Here is a 13,000-nt window from a genome sequence, read left to right on the forward strand (position 1 = left end):
GGCTGAAGCAGACCGATGTTGAACTCAGAGGCTATCCTGGTTTACATGGTTAGGCCTTGTTGCAAGAAGCAAAACACACAAACAAAAATATCCAGGCAGGTTCAAGTTCTGCCCCTCCTTTTAGTGACTTTCTGAGTCAGTAGGAAAATCTGAAAAATCTGGACATCCATTTCACCTGTGAGGCTACAGGACAAATAAAGATCAGTAATACCTGGAGCTATCCATTACTTCATAACACTTAGCAGGTGTCACAGAAGTGACAAACAGTTTTACACCTGCATTCTCAGACTCCATCAGAAAAGCAACTGTCTCTTCAATGCTTCATAAAAAAATTGAGTTGTTTTTCAATTCTTATATGTCTGGGCGTTTTGCCTGCATGTATGTACACACCACATATGAACAGTGACTACAGAAGGCAGAAGAGGACACCAGATTGTTGGTTGTCATGTGGGTACTGAGACTTGAACCCAGGTCCTTTAGAAGAGCAGCCAGTGCTCTTAGCTTCTAAGCCATCTCTCTAGCCTCAAGATTTAATTTTTCAAAATGCATATAAGTGACTCAGCTGAGCAAGCTTTGAACTACACAGATCAGACATCTATCTAGCTAAATGCTGTCAGATGTATGCTGCCCATTATCAGATTTTAATAAATTATGTGGGGTCGTCTTAAACTTTTGTAAATGGAGTCACAGGCTTCTCAGATTATTCTGAATCAAGCAAGACTTGTCACGCAACTACCATCAGCAGGAAGAGTGCCTTGATAATGAATTCCTATTAGCATCAGAGATTGAACATTACATTCAAATGCTGGCATTAAGAATGGGGCTATCCCTTCCTGTGACTAATCCTCGATTCCTGTGGTCGTGGAATTGCTGGAGCCTAATGAGTGATCTACTCTGACCTAACGCTGGTCATGCTAAAAGGCTATCAGTGTATGATGGAGGTAATTATAAAGTGGCCTATTTCCCTTGCTTCACACAATCACTAGAACCTCAACCTCTGTGTATAAATTTCCCCAACAGTTTAGCTAGTTCCAAGAAAAACAATCAGTTGAGGCCCAGCACTGCAGACAATAAAACATTACCTCATGCTGGCTTTTCTTTACTGGGAGAAATAGAACTCCAAACTGTTTTCTGGTTCCTACTTCATATTTAGTAACATGGCCAAACTTGGATGGCTGTATCTCTCAACTATCAATCAAGAAATCTACTTCCAACAAAGAACCCTGAAGAGCTGCCATGCACCCTAACTTAGGTCGTATGAAATGTTAGTGGTGGCACTGAAGAACGTTGTGCACCCCAACAGTCTTCATCCAGAATACCTAAGCAGCACGGCACCAACATTTCCTTAAAAACAAGTTTTTTGTTTTTTAAAGCAACCGCAGTCAGGACAAGAAAAGGAAAACAGTATCTTTATTGTGTAGTTCTAACAAACATTCACTGTGTGCACATTCCAGTAGAAAGAGACAAAGATCTTTGTTCAAAATAAGCTGAAACCAAATAGGTAAACAAACTCCATCGTTGAATTCACAAAAGGAATGTAGTATTAGCCACTCAGCAGAGGGTACAGGAAAAGGTGAGTTAAATAACCGAAACGATGCTCTACCCAAGCAGCTGATCTAGACGATGCAGGCGTGGGCAAGGAGCGGCCCCTGCAATTCATGAGTAAGACACTGGACGTAAGGCAGGTGACTGGCCTATCCCTGCTTCTTCAGCCTCCCTCCTAGACCACTCCCACAAATCCCAAAGCTGGCCAAATGTGACGGGGCTCCCCGTTACTTTTGAGACATTTGGCAACGGAACCTCACAGCTTCAACACTTCAGTTTCTTGTCGAGACAGGACAAGTCTGAGTCCACTTTCCCTGGGGTAGGAGGCAAAGAATATTTAATGCTGTGTGCTTCAGTTATCTCAGGTCGACTTCAGCCAGAGGGGTATCACCTGAGACAGAAGCATGAGTGTCGTGTGTGATGACACACCTGGCTGGTAAATCACTTCACTGCTCGCCATCAGCACCAAATGAGCACAAACCCAACACCATGAGCCCCGATGGCAACCGCCGCAAGAGCCAGCCAGCTCAAGTGATGGCTTTGGACAGACTTGTCTCTGCTTAAGTAATCACACAAGGAGATATAAAGTCCATACAGCGTCCTGTTGCTTTCTTTACAAATAGATATATCACTCAGTGATGATTGAGAATGGGCATTAACACCCTGTATCTGGGTAGCACAAAATTCTCTTTCATGTTCACCTGTCATTACCTGTATATGTGCCAGCAGCTGGTCACCTCAAGAATAAACAACCAAATCCGCCTCTGCCCCCAGGTCAGGAGGGGCTGTCAGTGACAGGAAATGGCTCCTCTTGGTCTTAATAATGGTTTTCATGACCCTCAAATGTTAAGGCTTCTTTGACAAGTTCAGACTTTTAAAAATACACTTGTGCACATGTTGTATTGCTTTGTTGTTTACGAAAAGCCTTGACAAACTCTCACTTAAAACCTACCTTTTGCCTAGCTGTTTATCTAGGCAACAGAATTACAGCAAATGGACCTGAAAGGTTTGGGAGTTTTGTTTTGAGACAGTCTTATTATGTAGCCTTGGCTGGCCTGGAACTTGGTCTGTAAACCAGGCTGGCCTACAACTCAAGAGAACTGTCTGCTTCTGCCTCCCAAGTCCCGGGATTAAAGATTAAAAAAAAAAAAGCAGTATCATTTTTTTATAATATAAAATGATATCACATTATCAGTAGTTCAAAAGAAGCCCTGGGTACTGATGTATTTCATGGATAGCAAAGACAAAGTATGAAACTCTTTTCCTTCTGGCTCTCAGGGGAGGAAGAGCTCAGCTGTAACAAGCGGTAAAGACACAGATGTAAAATAGAAAAAAATGTTTTTGTATTAATGTTTACTGGAGAAATATCAAAACACCAATTTCACTTAAAAATACAGTTCTTTTATTAGGTGGAGTGGTTCTGACATGGTCTCTCTATGTAGCCCTGACTGTCCTGGGACTTACTAACGTGGACCAGACTGGCCTCAAGAGATTTTCCAGTCTCTGCCTCTCCCACACTGGGATTAAAGGTGTGTGCCACCATGCCCAGCCAAAAATGCAGTTCTTTAATATTTCCTATAAGCTGTTTTTCACTACGTGTACCATCAGGTTTGGTGTTAGCTGGAATGCTCCCGTCCTGCACACAGTGTGCCTTTGTCCTTTCCTTCTACCCAGCATACTCCATGTGACTTCCCTATCCCAGCAAGTGGGTCCCGGCCTCCCTGCACACAAGCCTTCCCAGCCTTCCTCCCCGGCCTTCCCAGCCTTCCCAGCCTTCCCAGCCTTCCCAGCCTTTAGGTGGAGGTGCGCTCAGTGTGCCACTTTTGTTACAGAATAAGTATGCTGTCAATCTATGACACAATATTACAGACGTTTCTAAAGATTAAAGGTTGATTAAGTCTTCATCTCTGACATATAAAAGTCACCTAGAAATCACTCTAAAATATCATATCCAAATGTGCAAGGAAAAACCTAATGTTATTTTGATGAATTCTGAATTCATTCAACTGCTAAATCACAGGATACGAGTCCTGGGCTGAACTTTTTTAAAAATAGTTTGCATGAGCAGACTGGTTTACTGTGCAGGTTCCTGTCCTGTCAAGCCCCTAGCAAGCTGGAAGGAAGGCAGGAGGACACTTCCCAACAGCTCTGGTCCTTCTGGAATTCCATGGTTTCCTGCTGGATATGACACCAGCCCAGAAGCTGACTGGTAATGAACAAAGATGTGAAGAAAAATCATAGAAACTAAGAAACAGCTGGGTACTGTCAGGCACCGCCACAGGGAGAAAGAATACAGCCAGAGGTGCCAGGAAAATGCCTGGACCAATGAGAAAAGGAATTTTAAACAACTACCTACTTTCCAATGAAATTCATATCCAAGGGGGAAAAAAGCTTCCAGATTTATCATTATCCTCAATAGAAAAGTAGGACAAAATCACCAAGTTGGAGCCATGGAGGTAAAACCCAGATGAAAACAGAAGTCCCTTGGTACGGTCTCCAATCTGAAAGGGCATGCCTGACAGTGACATTTACATATAAGTTATTTTACCGAGATAAATATAAGATCAAACTTGAGGCTCTTACTTTAAGACAGGGAATCAGAAATTTGCAAATCAGTAAACAAAAAAGCAGAACGCCTTTTGTGAAACCCGATGTACCGTAGAGAAGTTCCATGGATAACCACACACTCATCTTTCACTGGTAAAGACAGCCAGGGCGAAGATGGTTAGAAACCGGTGTCAGATCGGAGAGCACACGTTGGTCACTTTTTAAACTGCTATCCTATAAGTAGTGTTTCGTTCTCTTTGCAAAAGAGATGATTCTGTAGTTGGCCCTTCTTCAGCTCTTATATCCCTAAGAAATCAAAGGGATGTACAGTTTTGTGAAGTACTCTTGGGAAAAAAGCGGCTGGACTGAGGGACAGGAGGAGCATCAGCTACACTATCTGGGGGTAGACAGCCACTGTTGCTGTACTTCTATTTTTAAAATTTACATCTGGTGTGTGTCTGTGTGTGTGCATGCGCGCGTGCGTGTACAAAGACCACAGCACACATGTGGAAGTCAGAGGACAACTTTTGGGAATTGGTTCTCTCCCACCCCTGTGGGTAGAGGAACTCAGACACAGGTCACCAGGCTTTGCCGCAACTGCTTTTATCCAATGAGCCATCTTGCTGGCCCCTTACTTCCAACAATCATAAATAAGATCATTTGGCAGCTGTGTTTGAAATAAGAGATACACAACTTCATGAATCAAATCCCTTATGATGAATGACAAAATTAAATCAGAATTTAAAAAAAATAAATTTACTTAAAAGAAAAATGGGGAAAGATTCATAACTAGACTGCTGTTTCCTTAACTACGTCTACTGTGAATTCATAGTAGGAGAAATCATGTAGTGTCCCCCAAAGGCCACACCACTACAGCATAAGAACTCTAAGTCATTGGCATCAACTCTTGAAATGAAGGGAAGGAGTGGGAACCAGTGAGAAGAACCTGGCAAGGACACAGCGTGAGCAGGTGCTTTGGGAGTCAGGCTCTGGCTGATGAAAGACTCTGGTCCTACAGTGAAGGAGGATAGATATCTGGTCAACCATCTTGGCTCCAAGGGGAAAGAAAACAACTGGCAGGATTCAAGGAGGGAGCACCCTGCGCCTCCAAACAAGTCTCCACCTCTCACTCCCGGGAGTATGTGCTCCAGCTTCCACATGGCCTCCTCAGGAGGATTTGCTGTCAGCCCAGAAGTGACGATACACGAAACCTATGAGAATGGCGCCCACAATGGGGACAATCCAATAAGCCCAGGAGCTAGAAAAGGAGGAAGAAAAAGCAATATGTTAAGAATATTTTATTCAAATAATTGAATGTTTTTCAGTGCTCATGATTAATACACATGAGACAGGGATCTTGATTTATCTTGAGTCTTCACTTAATTAAATTGCTTTTACCATACAGCATTTGAAAGAAAAACAAACAAACAAAGGCAACTCTACATTTATTTGTGTATGTGAACACATGTGCCCAGGCATGGCATGATGTACATTTGGAGGGCAGAGGACAACATGTGAGAGTTGGTTCTCTCCTTCTACCACATGAGAACTTGAATCATCAGACTTGGAAGATGTCTTTTCTTGTTAAGCTAACTTGCAGGGCCCTAAAGACCCCCCCCCCCCTTTTAAAAGGATGTTAAAAATAAAGAGGATATGACCTGCAAGGGATGGTTGTATGTGCCTTTAATACCAGCACTCTGGGGGCAAAACAAGCAAATCTTTGAGAGTTCAAGGCCACACAGTGACATGTCTCAAAAGAGAGGAGGTAGCTTAGTGGTGGTGTGCTTACCTACCATGCATAAGGCTCTGACTTTGAACCCAAGCACTACAACATATCAGAGACAGAATGCACAGTAAACTGTCAAAACATGCATACAAGCTGGACACAGTGGTACATGCCTACAAACCCAGCACTCTGGAAGCTGAGGCAGAATTATTGCAACCTAAAGACTATCCTGGGCTACACTGTAAGTGCCAGCCCAGCCTCAGCTACACATCAAGATGCTGTCAAACAAGCAAACAAAAAGAACAAAAAAGGAAACAGACGTAGACTTTCCAACAGGCTAGAAAGTAAAGATGGGCAGATCCCATGCATCTGCCAGTCAAGCTGAGCTAGAGCACCACAGGACAGTGAAAAGCCATGTCCCAAAGGAGACAGCATTCCTGAGGATGAAATACACACCCCAGCCATACACATGCAGGCAAAGACACACACATTTTAAAAAAAAGTTTATACATACATGCCATTCTAGGTGTTTTTATATAGATATATTGTTATTTCTGGGTTATGGGGTTATAGCTATTAAAATTTGCTTTTGTGATTTTTTTTTAAAAAATTATTACACTACAATGTTAATTTTTATGTGTATGGTGCTAGGAGCAGGACCCCTTGAAGAAAATAATCATTCCATATAGATTTTTGTATTATCTATCCTATTACAAGTTTAGAGGCAATGCTATCCATCCATAACCAATATTTCTCTTTCCCACCAAGGAAACATAACATAATCCTTGCATCCCAAGTGAGAAGCTGGTAATGGGAGTCGGGTGGCCAGACTCCCAATGTCTAGTTTTGTTTTATTTAGGATTTATTATTTATGACTATGAGTGTTTGCCTACATGCATGTATGTGTACCATGTACATTTGTGGTGCCCTCAGAGGTCAAAAGAGGGCATGAGATAACCCTGGAACTGGAGTTGTAGATGGCTGTGAGCTACCATGTCAGTGCTGGGAACTGAACCCAGGTCTTCTGTAAGAGCAGCAGTGCTCTAACCACTGAGCTGTCTCTCCAGCCCCTTACTGCAGGAGGGTTCCCTTAGGAGTTTCAGAGGCAGACACCACTCTCCTTAAACAATATTGTGTGTGTACGTGTGTGTGTGTGTACAAGTGTGCGTGCACGTGCATGCGTGTCTTGTGTCTGACCCCCTTAAAACACTTCTTTATCAGAGCTTATTAGCTCTGCCTGTCTTGGACTATGAGAGTTTTTATGACTCAAATGTCCTGGCTGCCCCTCAACTTAAGACATACTCAGTTTCAGTATGAAAAAGTTCCAAGCCAATAAAACCAGTTGAGGCCGGGCAGTGGTGGCACATGCCTTTAATCCCAACACTTGGGAGGCAGAGGCAGGCAAATTTCTGAGTTCGAGGCCAGCCTGGTCTACAGAATGAGTTCCAGGACAGCCAAGGCTATACAGAGAAACCCTGTCTCACAAAACAAAACCAAAACCAAAATAAAACCAGTTGAGATTGTTAACAAAAATTATTTTCTTTGCCTAAACATGCTTATCATAATGTACATACAAGTACAGTGGCAAGCTCCTCCCAACAAGAGACAATGGCAAGCAGGCAGCTTTGCTTTAAAAGCTAATACAACATGCATAGCACAAACTATGGAACACGGAAACTTCTAAGTAATTGAGGCTTCCTGAAGAGCAACCATGAAAGAGTTGAGTCCAAAGATAGGACCCTCAAAAAACACTGAAGAAAAACTCTTCCATAAGAATGGTTGCCACCATCTTTACTTCTGCTGTTTGTCACTGTGAAGACAAATAGGAATTGCATTTCCAGTGCACTCGAGGGAACTGAGCACCAAAAACTTTGTGCCAGAGACACCATTTTCTTCTTGGAGACATATCCAGGTTATTGCATGTAACTGTTGTTAGTATTCTGTCTAAACTCTACCTCCACAGTTACCTGGCAACAGCCAAGTAGGCCTGCCCACTATAAAAGGGGCTGCTTGCCCCCTCCTCCCTCTCTTGCTCTCTCTTGATCCCTCTGTCCCTCGCCCCTCCCCCTTCCCTTCCCCCTCTTTCCACATGGTCATGGCTGGCCTCCACTTATCTCTGTCTCTCTCTGTCTCTCTCTCTCTGTCTCTCTCTCTCCCTCTCTCTGCCTCTACTACCCTCCTGGCTCCCCTCCCCATACCCTGAATAAAGTCTATTATATGCTATACCTTCGTGTGACTGGTCCCTCAGGGGATAGAGATGCCTCGGCATGGGCCCGCTGAGACATCCCTTTCCATCATTGGTTTCATTCCATCATTTCAACTGTGATTTGTTAAATTTTTATTGCTTAGTAATATTTTATTATATGACTGTACTAGAACTCATTGAATATTTGAAATTTCCTCAATGTTTGAATGTCTTGAATAATGTTGCTATAAGCATTCTTTTTGTCCTTGTTTTGAGACAGGGTCTCACTATGTAGTGTCGAGTGGCCTGTAACTCACTATGTAGACCAGGCCGATCTTGAACTGATATACATCCACTTGCCTCTGCCTCCCACGTTCTGGAATTAAAGGTGTGTGTCACTACACTTGAGGAAAAACTTAAAACTTTTTACAATTTATTTAGTTTATGTGAGTGGGGGTTTTGCCTGAATGTATGTATGTGTACCACATGAGTGCCTGGTGCTCTCAAAGGTCAGAAGGTGTTGGGTCCCCTAGAAATGGAATTACAGCTGGTTGTGAGTTGCCACGTGGATGCCAGAACTAAATCTGGGTCCTCTGCAGGAGCAGCCCACGTTCTCACCACTGAGCTGTAGACCCAGCCCCAGCTGTAGACACTCACATATCTGTTTCCTTCTGCTTTCTTTTGGGCAGTAGTCTTACTATGTTGCCAAGGTTGGTCTCAAAACTCCTGGGTCAAACAATCCTTACAGCAACTGCAACCACAAGGCAGGCACACTATGCCCTGGTTTGTGACATGCTTCTATTACAGGTCCCATAGAAATGGAATTGTTAGGTCAAAAGTTATTCTTATTGTTAATTTTACTAGACACTGCCAAAATGTCCTCAAAGCAAATGCTCTCAGTAACACCCCTGTGGAAGGGTAAGAGTCTCGGTAACTCACTTCTTAATAAGCAAGTCTTAGGTGTACGACTTGTAGTTTTGCCTACCCAGGTGTGAAACAGACCCATGATTTTAATGATAAAGACATTAAACCTTTTTCCATATGCTTATATTTGTGTAAAGCATTTAAATGCAAATCTTTGTGCATATTCTATTGAGATATTTTTAATTCTTTATGTATTTTGGATAATAATTCTTCTAAAAACAACACTGATTCTTTGAAAATTTCATACACTCATATAATATATTTGATGACACCCTCCCATCACTACCCTCCGGCTCTGTCCAGGGGTTCTACCCTGTCTCCATCTCAGCTTCACGTCCTCTGTTTAAAAATAACTTTCCTCCCCAAAACCAATTAGTGCTGCCCATATCTGCATAGAAATTCTTTGCTTTGGTTTTCCTTCTTAAAACTTTAGTTATATGGCAGACACCTTTAATCACAGCACTCTGGAGACAGAGGCAGGAGGATCTCTGAGTTTGAGGTCAGCCTGGTCTACAGAGCAAGTTCTAGGGCAGCCAGGGCTATACAGAGAAATCTTGTCTCAAAACAAACAAACAAACATTTATGTATATTTTGCCTACATGTCTGTCTGTCTACCACGTGCATACCTAGTAACCACAGAAGCTAGAAGAAGGCATAAGACACCTCCCACCCCACCCACCCACACACCCCATGCTGAAGTTACCAGGTCCTCTAAAAAACCAGCCAGTGTGCTTCACTGCTGAGCCATCTCTCCAGCCCCGAGACATGTAGTTTTAAAAAGAACCTTTTGCCAGGCATGATGTAGAACATAAGGAAGACCATTAGGGAGATACTAACCTTTGGCATGAATTGTTTTTTGAAGGATCCTGAAGAAGTCACATGTTCAAAAATGACAAAAAGAAAGCATTAGTACAGTGCACACAAGTCTTCTTGGATATCTAGAGAAACTGTACATAGTAACAGAATTTCTTTCATGCATTTTAATGCCTAGTACCTCGAGGCAATAGGCAGACTTGGAATCCTTTACTTCTTATAACACATTGATATTTCTTAGTGAAGAGTCACTAATGAGAACATAGAAATGATGTGCCAGGCAGTGGTGGCGCACACCTTTAATCCCAGCACTTGGGAGGCAGAGGCAGGCGGATTTCTGAGTTCGAGGCCAGCCTGGTCTATAGAGTGGGTTCCAGGACAGCCAGGGATACACAGAGAAACCCTGTCTCAAAAAACCAAAAAAAAAAAAAAAAGATCCTTCTGTTTTAGCCTTCTAAGTGATGAGATTACAAGTATATTTCACCATAACTGCCTCCAAAATCTTTAAAATCAGATTTCGGGGATGGAGAGCTGACTCAGCAGGTAAGAGCACTGGCTGCTCTTCCGGAGGATCTGGGTTCAATTCCTAGCACCTAGATAGTAGCTCCAACTCTGTAACTGCAGTCCCATGGGAATATGCTGCCCTCTGCTGGCCTCCACAAGCACAGGCATGCACACAGTGCACTGATATAAAAGCAAATCAAATATCTAATTACATAAATGTAAGAACAACGCTGGAGATGAAAAGCAACGAATTACTGATCTATGTGACAAGATGGATGGACCCTCAAAACATTACCTAGGCTAGTGAGAAGGGGCAGACACAGAGACCACCTGTTCTGTAAGTCCCTCTACGCAGACAGAGGAGGAGTGGAACAGAAAGCTGGGCAACAGGGAACAGAATATGGCTGCTAAGAGGTCTGTGGTTTCTTTGTGGAGTGATCAGATTGATTATGATTGTTATCTTACATGAACTACAAACACTGTCATGCAGATGAATTCATATGTCACGCCTAAACACACACAGCTTGTACATTACAAATCTTTTATACTCCTCTACAACTGAAGTTCTGGATGTGTGGGAACTACAGTGAGCCTTGGGCTACATCATCAAGAGAAAGAGCAGAGAGCTAAGCCCCCAATATGCGGATGGTAATCAACTCTAACGTATGAGAAATCATGTAAATGTCATGGTTGGTTGGTTGTTTTTTAACTAAGTACCTGAAAGTACCCCTGTTTAAGAGCAATTCTTTCCTGGAAGGGGGAAAGAAGAAAAACTTGCATAGCACATCGGAGGAAGGAGAAGAGAAGTGTGCACTCCCCTCACGACACTGACAGTGCATGCTTAGCTGCGGCTCCCTTTTTAGTCAGACACAATGAGCAATACTTAAGGCACAGCCATTGACAGTCAAGTCCTTCAGTCAGTTCAGAAAGAAGCCACCTACATTAAGTTTAATTTTGTTGTTTGACTCTTTCTCAATTTTATAAAACTAAAAAGAAAAATAATCATTTTTCTGCCAGCTCACACGCTTCCCACAGTCCTCATGTCCATGTCAGAACGCTGATGAATCTACTGTGTACGTAAGTGACATTCCCACAGGCTATGAATGGACTTAGTTTACCCCTTGGTGTTCAGGCACATCTGGCTGAGAATGTCCACGCCAGATGTCAGTGCTCTTCACTAAGGCTTTAGTAATGAGAGGTCAGATCAGATCCCTCACTCCTCCGGTAGAAGCCCTACCACATAGTCAGTGTGCATGCTTCTTTATTTTCCAAGGAGTCCACTTGCAAACACAACTTCTGAGTCTGCTATGATTTTAGTCCAATGTTATCAATAATAAAAATCAACTGCTTAGCTGAGCATGGTGACCCAGGTCCTCTGAAAGAACAGCCAATGCTCTTAACCACTATGGCATTTCTCCAGCCCCACATCAACTTTTTCTAAAGCTACTCATAGTGAAATTATGTGTAGTACCTTCCAGTTCAGGCTAACTCAGCTTCCTCGTCTGTTGAACGACAACTCAGATAAGCCTGAATTCTAACATCACTATTCCAGCACAGCTTTCTAAGTTGAGGCATCTTAGCAAGACCTTCAAGATCAGTGTTCTGAAGGGCAGGAGAGGAAACACCATTCTCACATGCCCAGGGAGTCTGCAGGAGCTCACTCCCCATGTCATCTCTGTCTCTTTCACTAGCTCCACAAGAGACTGTTTCCCAGACATTTTCTCTAGAAGCACTGTACACTGAATACTGACTTAATCTGAAAATAAGAATAAGAAATTAATCTGGAAGTCATGGGCAGGGATGCTGTAGTCAATAAAGGAGAATTGCACAATGAACTTTTGTTTATAAGAAAACGTGAAAGAGAACACACACTTAAGGGATGTGGGAAACTTCATCACCAGAACATGAAGGTAGGAAAAAGAATGCCAAATTTATGATTATAAGGTATGACAGTAGAGACAGGGTACTCTATCTTTGGCTAATCAGAGATTATAATTAGGCATAAGTAACAGATAAATAAAATGTATAAGGAGCTTGCATTTAATTCCTAAGCTGGGAATTTGCTATTCCAAGAGAATTCCAAATATTTAAAACTTAAGCCTTAAGACATCTTCAACAAATCCAACAGTGTGGTTTCCCCAGCTTTTTACTCAATGGCATTTCTGTGGTCACTAACTTAAGAAAAATGAGTTGGAAACTTTTGACTTAAAATACTTCTGGAAAGGATTTTCTTTCCCTCGTCATATCATGGCTCTTGCATCATAAAGTACCACTGTATGAATTTTATTAGGGTATGGATTTTATTAGGGTATATTACTTAAAAAGTTAGAAGATAGAAGATTTAAGATGCAAACATTTTATTTATATATCCAGTTATATAGGGTCATACAATATATAACCTTAGGAGCAGCCTTCTCATGAATTTCCAGCATACTAAAATGTATCAGTTACTGCAAATTTTTTCAATAAGAACTTTATTTTTTACTGTTGATTTTGAGTACATTATGTCTATATGAGTATGCATCTATGAGTACAGAGCCCTGGGAGGCTAAAAGATGGTGTGGGGCCCTGGGAGCTACAGTTACAGGCTGTTGTGAGCTGCCTAATATGGATGCTGGAAATCAAACTTCAGTCCTCTGAAAGAACAGCACATACTCTTAACTTCAGAGCCATCTCTCCAGTCCCAAATAATTTTTCTGGATGAAAATACAGCTCAATAATTACTGTCTCATGAAGTATATGACCCTGTAGTTAGT

The 13,000-nt window shown here is 42.2% G+C and overlaps 1 protein-coding gene across 1 annotated transcript in view; it reads right to left on the reverse strand.

The window, feature by feature from the left end:
• Positions 1–1,391: 1,391 nt before the first annotated feature.
• The window catches only part of LOC114622149 (cytochrome b5 type B), a 34,101-nt gene continuing 22,492 nt past the window's right edge, over positions 1,392–13,000 (reverse strand). The window contains exons 4-5 of the mRNA XM_028768527.1: positions 9,765–9,793; positions 1,392–5,350 (exon numbers count right to left, since the gene is read on the reverse strand). Of these exons, the coding sequence (XP_028624360.1) occupies positions 5,260–5,350; positions 9,765–9,793 (120 nt within the window). The 3' untranslated portion in view covers positions 1,392–5,259. The remainder of the gene's footprint in view (positions 5,351–9,764; positions 9,794–13,000) is intronic.

The sequence above is a fragment of the Grammomys surdaster genome, unplaced genomic scaffold (assembly GCF_004785775.1).
Source record: "Grammomys surdaster isolate TR1022 unplaced genomic scaffold, NIH_TR_1.0 187, whole genome shotgun sequence".
Lineage (NCBI taxonomy): Eukaryota > Metazoa > Chordata > Mammalia > Rodentia > Muridae > Grammomys > Grammomys surdaster.